Consider the following 23,251-nt stretch of genomic DNA (forward strand, 5'->3'; position numbering starts at 1 on the left):
TTCCAGCAGGACAATGCTCCGTGCCACACAGCCAGGTCAACCAAGGTGTGGATGGAGGACCACCAGATCAAGACCCTGTCATGGCCAGCCCAATCTCCAGACCTGAACCCCATTGAAAACCTCTGGAATGTGATCAAGAGGAAGATGGATGGTCACAAGCCATCAAACAAAGCTGAGCTGCTTGAATTTTTGCACCAGGAGTGGCATAAAGTCACCCAACATCAATGTGAAAGACTGGTGGAGAGCATGCCAAGACACATGAAAGCTGTGCTTGAAAATCAGGGTTATTCCACCAAATATTGATTTCTGAACTCTTCCTAAGTTAAAACATTAGTATTGTGTTGTTTAAAAATGAATATGAACTTATTTTCTTTGCATTATTCGAGGTCTGACAACACTGCATCTTTTTTGTTATTTTGACCAGTTGTCATTTTCTGCAAATAAATGCTCTAAATGACAATATTTTTATTTGGAATTTGGGAGAAATGTTGTCAGTAGTTTATAGAATAAAACAAAAATGTTAATTTTACCCAAACACATACCTATACATAGTAAAACCAGAGATACTGATAATTTTGCAGTGGTCTCAATTGTTTCCAGAGCTATATATATATATATATATATATATATATATATATATATATATATATATATATATATATATATATATATATATATATTATATGTGTGTGTGTATATGTATGTGTATATATATACAGTGCCTTGCAAAAGTATTCAGACCCCTGACCAATTCTCTCTTATTACCAAATTACAAATGGTACATTGAAATTTTGTTCTCTTTGATATTTTATTTTTAATCACTGAAACTCTAAATCAATTATTGTAAGGTGACATTGGTTTTATGTTGGGAAATATTTTTAAGAAAAATAAAAAACTGAAATATCTTGCTTGCATAAGTATTCAACCCCTGTGCTGTGGAAGCTCCCAGTTTGCACCGATGAAAGAAATTGCCCTAACGAGGACACAATTACCTTACCATTGGCCTCCACCTGTGAACCATTAAAGTTGCTGTCACATTTTCTGGATAAAAACTCCACTGTTGAAGGATCATTGGTAAGGCTGTGAATCTGAAGGAAAATGAAGACCAAAGAGCATTCTACAGAAGTTAGAGATCAAGTAATACAAATGCATAGATTAGGGAAAGGGTACAAAATAATATCCAAGTGTTTAGATAGCCCAGTGAGCACAGTTGGATCAATAATCAGGAAGTGGAAGCTGCATCACACCACCCAGGCACTGCCAAGAAAATGCCATCCCTCAAAACTCAGCGCTCAAACAAGAAGGAGACTTGTGAGAGAAGCCACAGAGCGCAACAATCACTTTGAAGGAGCTAGAGTTCAGTGGCTGGGAGTGGAGTAATGGTGCACCAGTCAACCATATCAAGAGCTTTGCATAACACTGACCTGTATGGGAGGGTGGCAAGAAAGAAGCAGTTACTCAAAAAGTACCATCTGAAAGCACATTTGGAGTTTGCCAGAAAGCATGAGAGTGACCCAGCTGCGATGTGGGAAAAGGTTTTGTGGTCAGATGAGACCAAGATAGAGCTTTTTGGCCAAAACTCAAAGTGATGTGTGTGGCGCAAACCTAACACTGCCCATGCCTCAAGACACACCATCCCTACAGTGAAGTATGGTGGTGGCAGAATCATGCTGTGGGGATGCTTCTCATCAGCAGGGTCTGGGCATCTTGTTACAATTGAAGGAAGAATGGATGGAGCAAAATACAGGAAAATACTGCAAGAGAATCTGCTTCAGTCCGCTAAAAAACTGAAGGTTGGGAGAAAATTCACCTTTCAGCAGGACAATGATCCCAAGCACAAGGCCAAAGCAACATTTTGGAGTGGCTCAAGAACAAAAAGGTGAATGTCGTACAGTGGCCTAGTCAAAGTCCTGATCTCAATCCCATTGAGAATCTGTGGCACTATTTGAAAATTGCGGTCCACAAGCGTTGTCCAACCAACCTGAACAACCTGGAGCAAATTTGCCAAGAAGAATGGGCCAAAATCACTCTGACACTGTGTGTATAGCTGGTACATACTTACCCCGAAAGACTTAAAGCTGTTGTTGCAGCGAAAGGTGGCTCTACCAAATACTAATGTGTGGGGGTTGAATACTTATGCAAGCAAGATATTTCAGTTTTTTATGTTTCTTAAATATTTCCCAGCATAAAACCAATGTCACTTTACAATAATTGATTTTGAGTAAGTGTTTTAAAATAAAATATCGAACAGAATGAAATTTCAGTGTACCGTTTGTAATTCAGTAATATGACAGAATTTGTCAGGGGTCTGAATACTTTTGCAAGGTGTGTGTGTGTGTGTGTGTGTGTGTGTGTGTGTCCTAATACTACCATGATTAAGAATGAAGAAACATAGTCCATTCTCAGTGGCAAAAGTTAACAGCATCATATGTGTGATATCTAATTGTAAATATACAATTTTATTGGATTGACACTTTAGTATGTTATTAACTGTGGTATTTTAGTAGATCAGGGCAATTGTTGTACTGTGATTATTAAAATCAGGGATGGGAAGGTAATTATTGTACTATAAATTTTAGCTGTTTTCTTTTCATTATTGTAACTATATTTGTTTAGAAGGAATAATTGTATTATGTTTGAATAGACGACTTACAGTTATGTAATAGGGCAATTGCAAATTGCTCCCTTCTGTAAATGTTTCTTTGTGTTATTTACTTACATGTCATAAATGTTAAAAATGGTATGTTGTCTGTCAAAAAAATACATAAAGAAAATGCATTCCAAGCTCCAAATATGCTGATCATAGAGAAAGACCAATGGGAAGTCGTGATTGCACAATATACAATTTAAAACGTAATTCTGGATTTGTTCCCATCAATAAAAAAGAGTGAAGATGGAGAGGCTTTCACGGTTCATATTTATTGTGACACTTTGTGTGTATTAACAGGACAAGGTAATCTAGATGCAAATGCTTTTCCTCACCGCAGCTCACAGGAGGAAATTGCTCCCTGGTATTAGATAGCTTGTTACTTCAATCCACATGGAAGGCATCACTTTTTATTAGTGACTTGTTTTTAAGCATTGATTTCCCAAGGCCAGAAGAGTGTTTGAAAAACCTAGTAAGTAAACAGTACAAGTATTAACTACCATATTATGGGTTATCAGTAGGGCCAGTGTTTTCCAGCAATGAAAATAGACATTTTGGATTTCCAAAGCTTTAAATTTTGGAAATTTCAGTAATATATTTTATTAATACAAACAGTAGTTCCCTTTCAATTTGAACGACAACCATTGCCAAATGGGAAGGGGAGAGCCTCTCTGACCATCAGTCTCTGAGCAAATATGCAAAAGCTGCTCTATCAAGGCCCTGCTGTGAGTGGGAAGTCCTGCCCACCTCCTGTTGAAGAGGGACGTCCCTACAGTAGCCATTTTCTCTCTCATCTTTCTGAGACAGGTCAGATTGCTTTTGCTTTCTTGAACCGAAATTGGCTGATTTGTTGGTTTAATCCACAAATTAAAAACTAATTTTCCACGGTAAAATCGCACTTTGAGCGTGTCTGAGCGCTCTCACTTATTCTCGCATCAGTTTTTTTTCTGACTAGAACTGGTTTCAAACCAAAAAAAAAAAGAATCAGCTCAGTCCTAGCGCCCCTCTAAATCCTCGGGCTTTCCTAGTGCGGCTACGCTTGCCCTCGGCGACCACGCCGATTGAATCGGCTGCATAACCCAGCGTCAACCACGGTTTTTCCCGCCGATCTCAAGGTTGAGAAAACAGCGCCTACCTGGTCCCGATTGACTCGGCACCTGTGTAAACATCTTCGGCGCTGCCTACAGCTAGGCCCCGACCGTGCCTACCATCAGCACCGACCTTGGAACAGGTCCACTCGACACTGACTGTCTCGGCTACAACAGTGCTTTTCTCTGCGCCGTTTCCGGCTACAATTGATTCAGCACAGGCGAACCTCTTTGAGGCCGTCTATAGCCTGGCACCGACTGCGCTACACATCGGTATCGACCTCGGCGCCGATCGACTCTGCTCCGACCACGCGCATCTCGACGTCGACCTCGGCGCTGACAGAAAATATCTGTGCTTCGCCTTTCAAGGCAATGCGTATGAATTCTGCATGCTGCCTTTTGGTCTCTCACTGGTGCCTCACACTTTTTCAAAGTGCATGGATGCAGCACTGGCTCCACTCAGGCTGTGGGGTATTCGGAGCCTGAACTATCTGTACGATTGGCTAGTTTGCGCGCATTCAAAAGCACATGCAGAGGTGCACGCAAAACAGGTCATAGATCATGTGACGAAGTTAAGGCTCTCGATGCATCAACAGAAGAGCAACTTCATACTGTCTCGGTCCACAGTGTTCCTGGAGATCAAACTGAACTCTGTGAGCATGCTTGCCTCACTGTCGGAAGACAGGATTCAGTCATTGGAGCCCACACTCTCCCTATTCAGAGAGGACGCTCTCCTACAGGTCAAACTATATCAAAGGTTGATAGCAGCCACCTCAAGAATCCTTCCACTATATCTGCTGAGAATGCGCCCACTTCAAGCCTGGGTGAATACGCTCAAGGTGCACCCGGTCCGAGATCGGGTTATAACAACACAAAATTCTTGCAGTGCAAAATTACAATTAAAAGCTAGATCATTGTTTTGCGCACAAAACTAACAGTACAGGGAAATCTGGAATAATGCAATTTCTTCAGGTGAACTGTAGAACTCAGCAGCAAGGTACTCTGTTCATAGTCACTGAAGTTGAGGGAGAGTACAGAAACTTGCTTGGAATCCAAGATTCGTGCATCACAGAAAAATCTGGCTGCTGGCTGTTTGTCTGTATTTAGGTACGGTAGTCTCCGAAACGAGCACAGCTTGTGAAACTGTAGAGTAATTAACACACTCTAACTCCACTGTTTCTGCGAGCTTGGCAGCAGCTGGGCAATCGTCTGAAACCTGCACCAGCTGTAATAGGATATTCGCCACATACCGGTTCAGCCTGTCTTTGTATTCATCCACAATTGCAGCTATGTGGTGACCCTTCAATTCAGCTATTGGTTGTTGCTTGTGCTGTTCAAAGACCCGGGGAAGATGGGTCTGTCTCTGTGTACTTGCGTGAGGGATACAGCCCTCATTTAGGAACTCTCTCATTTTGGGATTGTCCATTTTTTCGAGAGGGATGTTTGTACTACGGCATGCCTCCACCCATCTTGCAATCTGTGTTGTTGGTTAATTTTGTCGTGCAAGCACTCCAGTAATGGTTGCGCTGTTGCTTTGCTGCTGTCCCCTCTCTCTGCCCTTTGCTTTCTTTGTTCCATTGCTGCCACATGACGAGGGTCTCTCATGTTGTTGACTACGCGATCCTTTTTAACATATTCCAAAATCTTGCTGCAAATTGTACAGAATAACTTCCCTCCATCCACATGGAGCAAATATGTTCTGAATTCTTTTATGCGATCTTCAGGCCATTTATTTTCAAATAGGAACTGGTGAAAAGTGAAAGGCTCAAACGAACAAAGAGCAAAAGCGGAGAAATCTTAAGTAATCCGAAGTATTAAGTGATTTCGGAAATGAAAGGTAATTTCAGAAAAAAACTTTCCGGAAATCACTGGCCCTAGTTGTTCTGGATCTGTTGTCACTAATTAGTCCTTCACCCAACACTACCACAGTGACACCTGCAGGGAGAGCTCATAACAGTAGCAGCAGCATGCACTGTCTTGTTTTCCTAGCTGCAGCTTTTTCACACAACATTCTCAACACATCTCATGTTATATTCTGAAATTAGTTAGTATATTGTAAGAGAAAAAAACAAAGAACAGTGCAACCTGTTACAGTACATTAACAACAGTTGTACCTAAGGTTCCATAGAGGTGCTTTCTAACAAATTAAAACCAAGGGGAATAGAAATATCATTAGAAAACCTTCATGCAGATAGCAGCTGTTTAAAAGAGAAGCAACCAGCAGTAGTGTTTCCAAGTGTGTGCGTCGAGTAGCTGCCTGCTGCTGTGGGCTTGTACTGCTGCCAGCACTGCTCCAGAGTGTGACTAACTCTGGTCTCCAAGAGATTTTTTTTATTTCATTTTATTTTTATTATTTTTTAAAGAAATCTTGAACCAATGCTCAGCACATACTGAATATAATCATTTTAGACTGCCAAATATAGAGAATATTTTTTTACTTTTACAATACATTTAAACCCCATTACTGTGTACAGGGCCTATAGAAAGTCATCACCCCCTTTCAAAATTTCCACCTTTTGTTGCCTTATAGCCTGGAATTAAAATGCATTAAAATATATATATATATATATATATATATATATATATATATATATATATATATATATATATATATATATTTTTTTTTTTACCTCACAACACAAACTTCATCCAATTGAAGAAATTTGTAGAAAATTAATTAAAAATAAAAACTGAAATAGCTTGGTTGGATAAGTGTCCACCCCCCCTTGTAATAGCAATCCTAAATTAGCTCAGGTGTAACCAATCACCTTCAAAATCACACACCAAGTTAAGTGGCCTCCACCTGTGTTAAATTGTAGTGATTCACGTGATTTCAGGATAAATTCTGCAGTTCCTGTAGGTTCGCTCTGCTGGGTAGTGATTTTCAAAGCAAAGACTCAACCATGAGCACCAAGGCGCTTTGAAAAGAAATCCAGGACAAAGTTGTTGAAAGACACAGATCAGGGGATGGGGATTAAACAATGTCAAAGGCCTTGAATATCCCTTGGAGCACAGTCAAGATGATTATTAAGAAGTGGAAGGTGTATGGCACCACCAAGACCCTGCCTAGATCAGGCCTTCCCTCCGAACTGAGTGACTGAGCAAGAAGGAGACTGATCAGAGAGGCTACCAAGAGGCCAATGGCAACTTTACAAGAGCTACAGGCTTTTACATGGCTGTTTCACGATCTTTCTTTTTCTTTTTGGGAGTAGGTGGTCAAAGTGTGCATGTGACAACAATATCCCAAGCACTCCACAAATCTGGTCTGATCTAGTAGGGTGGCAAGAAGGAAGCCACTACTCAAGAAAGCCCATCTTGAATCCCGTTTTGAAGTATGCAAAAAAAAAAAAAAAAAAACACTCAGGAGGTTCTGTAGCCATGTGGCAAAAAGTTTTGTGGTCTGACGAAACTAAAATGGAACTTTTTGGCCTAAATGCAAAGCGTTATGTTTGGCGCAAACCCAAAGAACACAATCCCTACTGTGAAGCATGGTGGTGGCACCATCATGTTATGGGGATGTTTCTCATCGGCAGGGATTGGGGCACTTGTCAGGTTGTGAAAATGAATGGAGCAAAGTACAGAGTAGTCCTTGAGGAAAACCTGCTGCCCTCTACAAGAAAGCTGAAACTGGGACAGAAGTTCACCTTCCAGCATGACAACGACCCAAAGCACACAGCCAAAGCTGCACTGGAGTGGCTAAGGAACAAAAAGGTAAATATCCGTGATCGGCTCAGTCAGAGCCCCGACCTAAATCCAGTCAAAAATAGCATGACTTGAAGATTGCTGTCCATCAATGCTCCCCAAGTAACTTGACAGAGCTAGAACAGTTTTGTAAAGAAGAATGGTCAAATATTGCCAAATCTAGGTGTGCAAAGTTGGTAGAGACCTATCCCAACAGACTCCAGCTGTAATTGCTGCCAAAGATGCTTCCACCAAGTATTAACTCAGGGGGTGGAGACTTTATGATCTTTCAGTTTTGTATTTTTAATATATAATTTTTTCTCAGTAAAAACTTTTTTCCCTTAACAGTGTGGAATATGGTGTGTAGATAAGTGGAAAAAAAATCATCATTTAAATACATGATACTCTGAGGCACTGACACAACAAAATGTGAAAAAGGGGGTGTAGACTTTCTATAGGCACTGTATGCACACTGTTGTTGTAAGGCTTTGTTTGTGAGTAGAGTGTTTTTGGTCTGCATTATACAGTTTTGTAAGACAGAAAAAATATTTGATTATAGGGAAACACTTTGTTGTAAATAAAGTGACCACACTATAGCTCACTTACCTGCATTTAGTGGTTGGGTTATTATCCATATTGATTGGCGCCTTTCTGGAGTCACATCGATCTTCAGTCATCATCTTCCTGTATCAATTGCTAGAGACTATGGATTGCACATTGACCAATCAGTTAGAATATAAGCAAGAACATAAGAAAGTTTACAAATGAGAGGAGGCCATTTGGCCCAACTTGCTCGCTTGGTCGTTAGTAGCTTATTGATCTTGGAATCTCATCAAGAAGGATCCCAGGGTGTCAGCTTCAACAACATTACTGGCAAGTTGGTTCCAGACTCCCACAATTCTCTATGTAAAAAACTGCCTCCTGTTTTCTGTTCTGAATGCCTCTTTATTTAATCTCCATTTATGACCCCTGGTCCTTTTTTCAGGTTGAAAAAGTCCCTTGGGTCAACACTGTCAATACTTTTTAGAAATTTGAATTCTTGAATCAGTTCGCCGCAGTCTTCTTTGTTCAAGACTGAATAGATAACATTTTTTTAGCCTGTCTGCATATGACATGCCTTTTAAACATGGGATAATTCTGTTGACTCTTCTTTGCACTCTTTCTAGAGCAGTAATATCGTTTTTGTAGCGAGGTCCCCCCATTAGATGAAGACATTTCTGAGCCAACATAAACTCCTAGGTCTTTTTCATAGGTTCCTTCTTCAATATCAGTAACTCCCATATGGTATTTATAATGTACATATTTTACTGCCTTTGTGCAATAGCTTACACTTTTCTCTGTAATTTGCGAAGTGTCTGCCCAGTTCTGAATGTTGTCTAGATCATTTTGAATGACCTTTGCTCCTGCAACGATGTATGCCACTTTTCCTATGTTTGTGTCATTTGCAAATTTAACACGTTTGCCTACTATACCAGAATCTAAGTCAGTAGTGTAGATTAGGAAGAGCAAAGGGCCTAATACTGATCCCTGTGGTACTCCACTCATTTTTATCTCACTCTATTTTGGTGCTTCTCCTCTAATCAGTACTTTCTGTTTTCTACATGTTAACCACTCCCTAATCCACATGTATACATTTCCTTGAATCCCTACTGCATTCAGTTTTGAGAATTAATCTACGTGGGACTTTCTCGAAAGCTTTCTGGAAATCTAAATAAACCATGTTGTGATCTTAGTTTGCCAGTGGTTCTCTAACCTCTGTTTTAGTTATTCTGTCTTTGTTATTTAAAAAGACTAAATCGAGGTGTGCCCCCCCTCTAGTCAGTGCATTAACAAATTGTGTTAGGAAGCAGTCATTTATCATTTCTACCATTTTAATTTCACCTGTCATGCTCCCCACCGGGTTTTCCCAATGTATATGGAGGAAGTTGAAATCCCCCATTAGTATGGCTTCTCCTTTGATACACACAATTCTAATATCATTTTATAAGAGATTATTTTGCTCAGTGTCTGAATTTGGCAGACTATAGCTTACCCCTATTATTATGCCCTTTGAGTTTCTGTCCATTATTCTGACCCATGTTGATTCTGCATTGTTTTCCAGATTTAGCACCTGGGTTTTGATGTATAGCGCTACCCCTCTGCCTCTTTTGTCTTTCCCATACACTGTATACCCACTAATATTATATTTGTCTCCATCACTCTTGTTTAACCAAGTTTTGTAACATCTATCACATCGTAGTTACTTGTTAGTGCAGTAGCTTGAAGTTCTAACATTTTATTTCTGATACTTCTAGCATTTAGATAGATACATTTAATGGCCGTCTTACCTGTGTTGTTTTTGTTGATAACCCTTGTTTTGATGCAGTCTCCCTTCTGTTTTTTTTTGTTGATTTCGCCCCTTCCTTTCTAGTTTAAATGCTTCTGAACCTCCTTGAGTATTCTTTTTCTGAGTAGATTGGTTCCCTTTTTATTTAAGTGCAGTCTGTCCCGCCTGTATAGATAGTCCTTGTTGTAGAATGTGGTCCAATGTTCATGGAAGGTGAATCCTTGCTGTGTACACCACGATTTCAGTCATGCATTTAGATTATTTATTTCCAGCTGTCCGTATGATCCTTTGCAAGGTGCCGGCAATATCCCAGAAAATACCATAGTTTTGGTCTTGTCTTTTAATTTCCTTCTGAGCTCTCTAAATTTGTTTTGCAGGGATCTTGATCTGTGTCTTCCAATGTTGTTTGTACCAGTGTGGATGACGACTACTATAATTACAGTGCAGTGATTTCAACAATGTTGTTCTTCAGTTCAGTGTCACAATCCCGGTTCTCACAAACCTTCTGTGTTTGCTGCAGGGCTTCCCTTCTCCGCTCTAAAGAATCAGATAGCAATCATGCAGCTGAAATTAATTAGCAACTGTTTGTGATTATGCTCTTTTATATGAATTAATGAATCGTGTCAAATTGGTTAGTAATGACATGAGAAGCATTTTGTTGACTTAGCCATGAGAAGCATAGCCATGAGTGCAAATTAATGACACAGTAAAGCGACAGGAAGGTGAGACTTTAAGGGTTTTTTTGAGAACAAATGTTAGCAATTTAGAAATGTGATATTTAACTAAGGAAAGGCTAACCATAGTGAGGGCCAAGAGATCGGTTGATGCTTAGAGGTTAGAGAAGAGACTCCCTTTAACTGCAGTGTATTTCAGCTGTAATCTGCCAATTCTAAAATCCAAAAGGTGGTAAAATCAATCAAGGAGAACATAAATAATTTTGCTTATATTATTTTACAAGTCACTTGGCAGCCCATGCATGAAGTTCCTGTTCTACAGAAGAATGCTTACACAGTTCATAAACATCCATGGTCCTCCAGCGCTTGTGGTTTAAAATAGATCATATTATCTCTGCTAATTAGGTACTAGTTGAGGGTAGAGGTCCAGCACTTCTTAATGCTTATGTATTTCCCTTTCTCTCCCTAGAGTCAAGCCATGAGGATTGTGAGAACGGTGGGGCAGGCGTTTGAGGTCTGTCACAAACTCAGTCTGCAGCACACGCAGCAGAACGCCGATGGGCAGGAAGATGGGGACAGTGAAAAGAACAGCGTTGACTCAGGGGTTCCAGGTACCGACAGGCCCAGTCATGTCTTTATTCATTTAGATAGAAACCTTTGGAAAGGCTATGCTATAGGTACAGACAGGACTCTATTAATTTAAGAAAATCACCCTCCCCTTAGGGCATCTTGTTGCTGTTACTCTCCTGTAACATTTGCTTTTTCTATTGTAACATAATATGTCCTTCAGCTCGCCAGCTGACAGGAGCTGAGAAATCCGTCGCAGAAGAGACCGACATTGACGCAGAGGAAGTGCCCTTACCTGACAGCACCGTCGATGAGTTCAATCGCGGGGTGACTGACCTGGACACTGCCAAGACTGAACAAGATACCTGTAACGAGAAGAAGGTAATGGGGGTTCATCTGCTTTTAACAGATATCAAACCAAGATTAGCAGAGGACACAGGTGGTAATGTGAAGAATTTGGAGGAGTTTTTACCTGTTTTAATGTTTGATTTGAATCCATTATTTTAGCTTCCATGAAATGTGCATTTTAATGATCACCTATTGGACATTTACTCTTGCAATCCTTCTTGAAAAGTAGAAGTTTGTTTTCAGTGTAATGCCATCTTGTTCAGTAAGAAAGTGTCTTGTCTACTTAAATGCCCATGATTAAATAATACCTTTCCTAATCCAAGCAGAACACTGAGATTCACTTTTCTCCCACACTTCTTATTTAATAGAATCTCCTTGAAGCATTGGATCAAAACAGACTGTTTCCAATTACATTAAAGAATTAGATGAAGTTTTTCATGGACAGACAAGATGGTGCTTTTATGACAGCAGTCCTAAATCTTATTTTTAGAAGTGAATCGGCCAAGATGGAACACAGTGTAAAATCTTAATAACAATACTGTTCTTGTGTGTGTGTGTGTGCGTGCGTGTGTGCGTGCCCTTAAATAAGGACACCATGCTCCGGGATTTTTGGCAGCAGTCACGCTCTGCTTTTGAGCATCAGAGACCCACACACTGAGAGAATGAGATCATAATGACAGTGAGTTTCTCCTTGAAAGTAAAGCAGCTATTGATATTTTAAAAGGAGAAGCAGTCAAAGGAAAATAGGTATAGTATTTGCCATTTTAATGCACTGCAATATTTATAAGCCTTCATTATTATTGCTCCTGTTCATACTTCATATATCAGTAAAATGAGAGTTGGCAGGTCAGCTATCCAATATAGGATTCTGACACTTGAACTTGGCGGCTGTCTTCCTGTTAGTTTAATTAGAAATTCCCACAGGGAATGCAGGTAATGAGGTCTAACACCAGGAACTGACTGTTGGGACAAAACCCAGAGATAAAAAAAAGTTGATTATGTTAGAAGAGTGTTATATTCTTTGCCAGTTTATCTATAACCTGTTTTTTTTTTTCTAAAACTCCCCCAAAGACCCTTTTGAGGCTACCTACTTTTATAAGCTAAAGGTATTATAACTTAGACATGAAACAAATTCCATGTCTAAGTAACACATGTTTCTCATTAAGCTGGGGAGTTGGATACTATGCCATGAGTATACATGCTTAAAGACGCGATAAGAAAGACACATGAATTAAATTACACATCCATTAATATGCAGGTACTTCCACCATCTTAGATTTGTTTAAGCTTCTTTCGTGTGTAAATATCAACCGCACTAAAGAAATGTATTTATTATCAAGATATTTCAGCGACGCGCAGAATATGGCATCACAAACATTAAAGACGTTGGCCAGAATCATTACAGAACTGCCCTTTATTCTTTTCCACAAGTATGACCTGCTGAAGATCTAACATTTAAAACACTGTGATTTCCTTCTTCTCTTGCCTTTTTCAAACGATTGTGCCAGGTTACTTAAACAGTAATGGATTCTATCATCAGTGCCGCGTCCTTTGATTTGAACTGGCACCGAGTGCATTACAGAGAGCATCACCTTTTACTTTTCTAAATCCATTTCCAAGAAATGTGTTATGATGTCAGTCATCCTTGCATTCATTGTTATGCCTGCGTGGCATTGGCAGTTTCTTGGGAATGTTTTTTATTCAGTTGTGCAGAAGGCCCAAAGTATTATTCCATTTTGTGACAGCATGCCTTAAAACCAGCTCTCTCTTGCTGTCAGCCCTCAACTTGACCTTAAAAAAACAAAAAATCACTCTATGCACTTGATGACAGGAGATCCAAACCAAGATACCCCAGCTGAGTGGTTTAATAAATTGCAAAGAATTGATAAGGTATCTCAGAATAACAAAATTTATTGGAAAATTAAAAACAAACTACTCTGCTACCGAATCTTCCCCTACCTACAGCAGCTATCTATTGCTGTCTGTCTGTGTTAGAGGCATGGGAAGTCAATACTGTACCATGTGAACACGCTGCAAGATTACTGTAGAAGTTCAGACTTCTGATGTGACTGCTCTCCTTTCCATAGAAGCTAGATGCATTATTGTTCATATTGTTTTAAGGGATAGCTCAGTCTTCATTTTGTTGTTCTGAAGTTCTTCATATGTGAAGTATGGCTGAGATTTAGAGATTAACTGCATTTCAGTATTGTTATCTGTACCCCACAGGTATTAGTTATGTGGTATTATTAGCCACCCTGACATCAGGTGAAGATTTAATTGAAACTTACGAAAGGTCATTGCTTTAATACATCTGAGGACCCCAGTGACCCAGGTAATTACCATAGAAAAAGCTTTTCTCAAAAGTAATGGATTTTAGAAATAACAAGCCACATTTTGAATTCCAGATGGAGCTGTGTTTCTGACCTAGACTAGACTGTACTTTCTGAAATGGTTTAATGTAGCGCCTATAATTGATTTACAGGTTACTTTTTGAGAGCGCTTTTAAACACAGTTCATCACACCATGGAAAAGCATGATTTTGGCAAGTTGTCCTTCTGTTCTACTACAGTAGCTTCTTAACATTTTGTGAATGTTGCTCACCCATGAAAAATGTTTTACATCATTTTGCTTTATTAAACATGCATGGAAGTCTGAATTCAAGTGTTTACGCAAAGAAAATGGGAACAAATTGAACATTGAAATTCCATCATCCAAAGTTGCCAAGAAGTACCCTGGAGATTGCATTTCTAAACAAAACAGGTTATCAATAATAATATTTTTATACCAACTTAATAATATACGTAATCATTAGGGAATCACTTATTGACTTGTATTATTTCATCGTCTTATTCCAAAACTGACAATAATGTGGCTTGTGGAACAATTTTGTTTAATAGGACCGCTTTGTTGGGGAACTCATTTATGAGTTCTCTGCAGTGCTAGCTTTTTTGTTGTCTTCTTTCTTTTTAGTGGAGTTCAAATGCTTGAGGACAACTGGTCTGATTGCTGAAATACCAGTGTGAGGGTGAGACCCTCGCTGTAATATTTTAAATGCATGTTGCTGCGTTTATGATTGTGATTGTTATTCCACTGGTGATAGCCATGGCTTATTGTGTATCGTGCATGCTGTTGAGCAAGAGTATTTCACAAAGACGATATTCATGCAGGTTAAACAAAAAAGTGCAAAGGAGAAGAAACATGTTTTTAACGGAAAATATATTAATGTTTATTGTAAATGGAATGAATGGTGAATAATTGAGTTTATTTTGTATAAAAGCATTCCAGGTGCAACTATTTGTTGACTAGCTGATCCTGTTAAGAGTAGGTGGGGCTTGGGCTTATTTAATGCTGTGTCTTCCTGGGGAGGGAGATTGTTCATGAACTTGTCTTGTAAATGTCAGTCATTTTATGTACAGTGCCAAAATAAGTATTTGTACCTGTGAACACTACCAAGTGTTTCCTGCGTTCTAAAATCCTCTGTGTTCCTGCGAGGATAATGTGAGTATGGGTGAGGGTAAGCTCGGACCAGCACTGCGTTATAACCAACTTAAGGATATTCTTTAGCTTGCCAGAAAAATCTGTCCCTTCTGAAATAACAGTAAATATGATGTCATACTATTGCTTAGAATTTACTGTGGAACAGTATTAGCTTGCAGCCAAACACAAAACTGAAGTGACTTGCCAGTGTGTACAACAAATGACTTGAGACAAAATTGAAAGCCATGCCTTTGCTCTACAGGGTCCTGACAACAATTTCAATTAAATATTGAATAAACTTCATAAAAAAAAATAAGGGGAGTTATATTGAACATTGTGTCACTGGAATATAGCAATAACAGAAAGGGGTTAGCCAGTAAATTTTATGGCTAATTGAAACAAGCTTATTTTCCAGCTGTCCATGCTTCAGTGAAGGTTAAATGTTAGTGCTTTTTTGGTAAAATTGCTGGGGTTTATTAATGCACTGCTCTGTAAATACAATTTTTAAAAAATGTGTAATTATTTACTTTGACTTTTCGATGCTTACTATGCTGTAAATATGCGGTACCAAATCAAAATTGACCTTTAAGTGCTTGAATTCCATATTTGGAGTAACCAAAACTCAAGGTTATAGTAGTGTATTTCTACTTTATAACCAAAATAAATTGGGCCCAGTAGAGCTACTTTAAGAGTCTGTTGTAATGTGAACTTGGCAACGTGTGTAATAGAAAAAATATATATATTTTAGCCTCAGTAATACAAGTAGCAGTAGACAGATGGACCAAGCATGTGATCAGTCTAGCCATTGTCTACTATAAATTGTCACTGTGTTGAATGCCTCTGTATTTGTGATAAATTGCCCACATTAATGCTGCCAAGGAAGTTAAAAGGGTACTAAATATATAAACAAGCATAGATCGACTCTCTACAAACAATGCCAGCTGAAATGCTTAGTAAGAAGGAACAAGCCCCATGGAGGATGGACTCGTATTTCCGCTTGCAGAGACGTTTGTACACAAACCTTTTGTGTCTGGGTGAAAAAAAAAAAAAAAAAGGTTGGCGGAGACAGAAAAGTAAGTTATTTTAGAAGGCAAGTAATTTATTACGGTAGTTTGGTTTTCTGAAAAGTTAAAGGCAGAAGTATAATCCAGACACCATTTGATATCATTAATATCAATTTAAGACTGCCTTGATCATTGCTGACAGGTGACTTTCTCCATTCCTTTGGTTCCTTACACTCCAGAGCAACAGTCAGATTAAAAAATGATTAGTGTTATTCTTTTTGCATGGTTATATACTGTGACTCCTCAGTTTTGATGCCTTTTGAATATGAAATTATTGAAATAGCCAGCAGAAATTGAGCGTCTGAGAGGTTAGGTTGAAATGGTCGGTTGACTACGTGGCGACCTGATTCAAGCATTCAAAATTCTAAAAGGTATTGACAATGTCTACCCAGGGGACTTTTTCGACCTGAAAAAAGAAACAAGGACAAGGGGTCACAAATGGAGATTAGACAAAGGGGCATTCAAAACAGAAAATAGGAGGCACTCCCCAGTAATGTTGTTGAAGCTGACACCCTGGGATCCTTCAAGAAGCTGCTTGATGAGATTCTGGGATAAATAAGCTACTAACAACCAAACAAGCAAGAATGGCTGGATTGCCTCCTCTTGTTTGTAAACTTTCTTATGTTCTAAATGAGCATTCACCACTTGTCTTTTCAACCCTCTAGAGCAAGGGTGTCAAACTCGAGTCCTCAAGGGCTGTAGAGTCTTTTGGTTTTCATTCCATCTAAAGCTCTCAATTAACAGAAATGATCAAAGTATTTGTTCAATATTTTTTTATTTGACATATTTTATATATTTGAGGTCTTTTACAGTTGATGATTTAAAAAATACACTTGATTTAAGGTACACTAGCTATGAAACTTATTTAGGCCTGGAGAGAAGAGAACATTTGTCCAATTAATCAAATAATTAGACCAGTTAAGTAGTTGCTAGGACACTGCCGCCCCCCAGACCCGAGTTTGACACCTCTGCTCTAGAGTATAACTAGGAACTTTCATCTACATACAAAGCATGTTGTGAAATGGGAACAGACAGCCCCCTTCATGTAGGTTATTTGCTGTTCATTAAAGAAATGATTTTAAAACTTTTAACTTGCGTATCTGATCGCTGTACTCCACAGGTAGATCGGATAGCTTTAATACAGTTATTACAAGGTGGTGCATTGCGAGCTTTAGATTGGCTTTCATTCTTTTACACCGCAAGGCACTGTACAAACGAGAGCAATCCCAAAAAGGAACTTGCTGCTAAATAAAGGTCATGTCGTATACAAAAGTATTTGAATATTTCTAGGCCAGGAACTTGGTGTCCTGGGAAGCTGCTTTGGTTGGAATAAAAACCACTGTGGCTCTTCAGTAAAAAATAAAATACTTTTTTGTATTTCCGTTAGAGATGACAGTTAATTATTTTATGCAGTAGTGAGTCATTAAGTCTTAAACACTCTCTACTTAATATTCATTTTCATATTTATATTCATACAGTTCCTCAGACATAATATTAAACTATGTTAATTTTCCCCAAACTCATAACAGGTGAAAGACTAAGTGCCCACCAGGCACAGGGAAATTAAAACACCATTAAGCTGCAGATCAGTGGATTTGCTTTCTGAATATTACATGTGAAGACTGTTGGAATGGATTGATAACCTCCTGTTGCTATAACAACTCATTGTGCTGTAATAACTCACCAGTAAAAAAAAATATATATATATATATATATATATATATATATATATATATATATATATATATATAAAAATCAGGAGCACATTTGATTAGCAGTGCTGCAGTAGATACAAAAGAACTTGTTAATCTGAAAGGTGTGGAATTCCTACATAGCGCAGCAGAACTTGTAATGGTTTTGCTACTGAGAAATGGGAGATGAAACGTCCTGTCACACCTTCAGTTATTACAACTCATAAACCCCTATGCTGCTACTGACATTCTCATTTGTTACGGTCTTGTCCCTGGCATAAGCAAAAAGGATGTTTTCATATCACAGTTCAGGGATTCCACACAACTGTAGTTAAATACGCAGCATGCACAAAATTATCACAGAAGGGGTTTCTCTATGATTTATGCATGAATTGGGGTGGGCTATGTGAATTCAGTGTTAAAACATGGTCATACATGTGGTACATGAGAAAATGATGCCACCACATTTTAACAAAGACATCTGTTGTACGTAGTACAATTCAGTGTAAAACCAAGGGAATAACACATTTTAATATAGTACAAGTTGTGTTGTAGTACAAAGTGCTTTTTGGCTTTTAGATCTTGCACACCTGGGCTTGTTCTGCAGAGCTGTCAAACAGCCCACTAGTCCCCACATTGCAAGATGGTGAACCGCTTACTTGGCAGTTCTTGGAATAGGATTAGCATCCCTTCCCCGCTTGAACACAGCTGTGTGCGGTTCTGGCAGAGTTTAGCATTTTGATCGACTGAGTAGATACCCTGCAGTCCAGTCCTTGTGTGACGAGTATTCCAGGAAGAAATTAACTTTGATAAATATTCCAGGAGGAAATTAAATTATAAGCTGTGTGATTTAGGCTCTTAACAGGCCGCGTTATAATTCAGTGCTCAATATCTACCCTCTGCATACTTATGTGTACTTATAGTATATTTAAGTCCTTGAAAACCACAGAGATTGTGAGATGAATACACATATTCTTTGTCCTCCACATACTTTATCAACATAAAAATAGTGTCTGTTTAGTCATCTTGTTGTTAAAGTAGCCTTAAAGCTGTAACATAAAAGTAATTATCCCCATATATAAAAATTTAAATGTATCTTCAAGGAATTATGTAAGAATAGTATTATGGACAACTGAAGCAATGTGTGAAAAGATTCTTTGTTTTTTCTTAAATGACACTGAAAGTGTTATTCAGTGAAAAAACAAGTTGGGAGAATAGCACATGAATCGACAGCTCTTTAATAACGCACAGGTGTCCTCTGTTTAAAATGAATTTGTGTGAAGCTCCAGTCTTAAGTGAAAGTTTGGTTCATTACAAGAACATGGACTGTATAGGATCATTGTTATTTTTCTGTGGTTTAAAAATCCTTGACACCACTATTTTTTATTTATTTTTAAATTCCATCTGCATCATTTTTTTTCTGTCAACAGCTACATTTTGAGGTTCAATTCATATGTTTTGTTTAGCTAAATTTACCAGCAAAGTATAGATATGGATTCTGTTGGAATTTTCATATCAGTATACTATATCAGAATTTGCCCGAGGTTAGCTACTGTTAAGAAACAGGTTTGAGATGAGTGCTATGAGGCTGGCTGAAGGCCACCTGGAGAGCAGCCCGATGAACCTCTTCTGGATAGAGTAGGCAGTGGATAGTCGGTCTTGGTGGGAAAACTGGTATATGCCCATGACTTAAAAAAAAACTGGTTTATGCCCATGACTACTGGGAGACACTGAACTGCATAAGAAGTTAATTTTAACTATGTACAGTAACATACACTCTTTTTGTGACAGTCTTGTTGTTGTGGAGTAAGCCAGAAGGAATATACCTTAACTTGTATAGCAGTTTAAGCCATTCTGCATTTTATTGCGATTTTAGTAATGCGCTTCATTAAGTACAGGAGGAAAGCTCCCATTAAAACCCGGAATGGCTCACAATGGTGTGTAGAGGCTGCTTTCCTGCTTAACCTCTTGGTTTTTCATCTTTGTAGCTGTCAATTTAGATGACTATGGTGTGGCCTTCATTATGTTGTTCAAACAAACCAATCCCAAACAGATTAGAATGCCCCCAGATGATGCTTCTGTTGTGGCAGATCACCTGTTCATGCTGCGGAATCCTGCGATTTTTATAGTTCCTGGAAAGCAACTATTTTAAAAATCCTGTGAAACCAGCAATTTCAAAGACGAAAACAATGACCCACACATCTATTAACTAAATAGGCTGTAACAAATGTTAGTGACTAGTTATGCATGCCGTGAAGGATTACATCAATTCTGCATTTCTGAAACTAAATCATATAGGAAAGTTAATTAATCCTTTGTAAATCTGAGGTTTTAACTATTATTCAGTTGCTGTCATTATTGTTTTGTTTTTTAATCTGGTGAGTCCCACTGTCCACGAATTGCCATACTCCAGAGCGCCCCCAACTGGATGATACAGCATTCGAATACATAGTTATTTGTGTCAAAATCTATATCCATAAAAACCGACCAGTTAAAAGCCTGCAAATATTTTACTTATGCAATGAGAAATGGCAAAATTTGGTAACTATTCCCATTAGATTATTAATGTTAGGCAGTACAGCTTAAATTAATAAATAGTTAGTCAGTAGCCTACATTTTGACTGAAGCAGTAAACGGAATACTAGCCTGTAAGTAAATATTACTAGATTTTAAATTATTTAAGTTTAAAGTTCTTAAGCATTTTCAGAAGGAAATGTGAATGCATATTGGGTGGTATCCTTTGATATTTGTTCTTGATCTGATATTTTCCCCTCTTTGGAGTACATGTTTCTTGCATATATACTTAATTAAAATGTAAAAAATGTCCTATTACAGAAGATTAAGATTAAAGACATTACTATTATTAGTATTCTTATTTGTGTTATATATTGAACTTCAGTGGCCTGGAAGAGATGGTCCTGATGCCTGTACACACACACATGAATATACAGAGATGAATAAAAACAGCACAGGTCTATTATTACACGTCGCACTTAACCACTGGTAAATAAATAAATAAATCCAGTATATTTACTTTCACAAGATGTATTGGATGTTCAGTTCAGGGCTCTGTATATTACCATATTTTTCACTCACACCAAGGAAGACTATTACTAATTTGTCACTGTCAAGCGACCCATGAATTTTTCTTGCAGTTTATTTTTTGATCTCTGAACTTTAGATATCAATCTGCCTAGCAGTCTCAGGCCACAACCTTAAGAGCTAAACTAGTGAAAATAAATATCCCAGTCTGTAGACTAAAGACGTTTTTTAATCGTGATGATACTCATCCCCAGAGCAGGGATAGCACATGCAGTGTCTTTCTGAGCTGCCCTTCAAACATACCCCCCACTGGCTGTGCAACCTAACATTGCAGACCTTTGAGTACCCTTCAAGTGTCCAGCAAAGTGTGTCTTTGGGCAAGATGTGGGCGCTGTCGTTCTGAAGATTCTGCTTTTGCAGTTTAAATAATAAGTGGACATTTGCTATTTAAATGTTAAGTAGAAAGGAATTGGCATGTTTTCTTCTTGTATATATTGTACGCAAATAAACATATAAGCATTTATGTAGACTTCTCTTTACTCATGAAGATGGAAAATTGTTAAACTTCCTCACACAATGTAGTTAATTCACTGTAGCCCACAAATGTATAAATCCTGGGGTTCCAAGTTAATTGTCCTTCCCAAGGCCAAAGTAAGTAATCTTCTTGATACTTTCATTATTGCTAAAAAAAGATTGCAGTCCCTGGGCCACGCACAGCTGCTCAGTCCAGTCTCACTGCTAATTAACAAAAATTCCTCTGCAGGTGTATCTGACAAGCAGTGCTGAATGTTAATGGGAAATAATTTACCTTGTTCTACATTTTCAGATCTCAGAAGAGAACATAATGCTGGCGACTCCCAAGATGCTGCTGCCCCCATCGTCAAGCCAACTTCCTGCAGGAACTCCCCTCTCGGTACACCACCAAATTCAGCTCCTCCAGCAACAACTGCAGCAGCAGCAACAGCAGACACAAGTATCTGTGGCTCAGGTAAGCATGAAGCCAGTAATAATTGTAATACATGGTAGAATCCCAATAAGAGTATTGACTTTACCATTTAGTTCAATCAGTTCCAAGTGTATAATTCTTCTATCCCTAAGTACAGTTGTAATGAGTTAGTAGTCCATACTCATGATCTCCAGAGGCAGGAATGTCTTGGTAATCAAAGTAGATTGTTACGTTGTATGGATTATATAAATAATTGTTTTTGTTTAGTTGTTTTATTGTTTTGTTTTTGCCTCAGCTGGTGGTAGTTTGAAAGGCTTAAGAAGTTGCTGTATTTGCATAACTTATCAAGCACGTTTTGCCCTGGGACTCAATGCAAATGCAGGGTAGAAAAAGAAATATTGCTGTTTACCAAATCATTCCACTTTTGGCCCCATCAGTATTGGCACCTGTTGGTTTTAGATAGTTAAACTGAACGTACCCTTGGCTGCTTCAGACTAAGGTGATTTTGACCATTAAACAGCGCATTAGTGAAAGTTAAAGTGTAAGTTTGTAAATACAAACTGTTTTAGGACAGCAGAGTAAATCTGTAGAGGTGAGATATAGGTGTCCTCACAATTGAGTCAAACACACTGCTTCTGTGTCATCACACCTGCTTAGATTTCAGTCCTTGATTAATGAGTGGAGCTTGCTGGACCTATTTAAATCCGTTATGTAAATTCAAGATGCTTAAAGGGTTGTTTTTTGAAATGGCTAATTTAATACTGTTATTTAATTCAGGGAACGCATTTATGTAGAGAAAGAATGGTTGTTTCAATAGGTCCCTGCTGAGAATAACTTTGCATACCTTTTTAATGAGTAATTCCATTTATTCAGGGTACACTCTTAAATGGTAGCTGAGGACCAATTCCAGTAAAATGCTAATGTTTTCAAATAGAAAATATATTTTAAAAATTCCAGCTGTAAATGAAACTGCAGTTTGTTTAGTGTTTAAAATTGTTGGGGATTTTAGGTACCCTGAAGGTGTGGGTTTTTCAAAAATGTCCACGCACGATGTAGCATCACATTGATGGCTAGAACAATGAACGTGAAACATTATATGACCTTGGTGCCGTGATTTAAATTCTTCCTGCGTCAGCCAGTGCTATGTGTTTTACTACATTCTTGAGACAAACCCACGTTCATTCAGTGAGAGTTAATTTATTTGCCTAAAATGATTATGTAAGGCACAGTTAAGTCTGTGCCGGCTTGTTCCAGCGGAAGTAAGTGATGGCCCCACTGATCACAGGAGACTGCCTGGTCACATGATATTGCTTAAGTGTGTCATTACTGTATGTGTAGTCTTACTTGTCAGTAGTGAGCAGCAGACTGTAATAATGCCCACTGGTTCAAAACACATGCCTGTGAAGTCTATTTTCAAAGTCTACATTCTAAGAGTTTATGACATCTTATATTAAAATCTTCCTTAATCACCAACTTTATAATAAAACTGGGTCAGTGTTGTGTTGGAATATGAATTGGATAACTGCATTATCTACATTAAGGAAAGATTGTCTTGTGAGGGCAGAACTACTCAGTCGTAACTATTAAATGTTGAATTTCCCAGATTTGTTAGCAAAGAAGAAGGAAGAAGCTGAAAGTCATTCATTCATTAAACTTTTTAAGTGGAGAAGTAATGGACTCCGGGTCCTGAACTTGGTACC

At 38.4% G+C, this 23,251-nt stretch overlaps 1 protein-coding gene across 4 annotated transcripts in view; it reads left to right on the forward strand.

The window, feature by feature from the left end:
* LOC121327033 (carboxyl-terminal PDZ ligand of neuronal nitric oxide synthase protein-like) overlaps positions 1-23,251 on the forward strand; it is a 114,373-nt gene that overhangs the window by 74,220 nt on the left and 16,902 nt on the right. For all 4 annotated transcript variants that reach the window (XM_041270803.1, XM_041270805.1, XM_041270806.1 and 1 more), the window contains exons 6-8: positions 10,886-11,027; positions 11,207-11,364; positions 21,432-21,593. In XM_041270803.1, the coding sequence (XP_041126737.1) occupies positions 10,886-11,027; positions 11,207-11,364; positions 21,432-21,593 (462 nt within the window). The remainder of the gene's footprint in view (positions 1-10,885; positions 11,028-11,206; positions 11,365-21,431; positions 21,594-23,251) is intronic.

The sequence above is a fragment of the Polyodon spathula genome, chromosome 14 (assembly GCF_017654505.1).
Source record: "Polyodon spathula isolate WHYD16114869_AA chromosome 14, ASM1765450v1, whole genome shotgun sequence".
NCBI classification, from domain to species: domain Eukaryota; kingdom Metazoa; phylum Chordata; class Actinopteri; order Acipenseriformes; family Polyodontidae; genus Polyodon; species Polyodon spathula.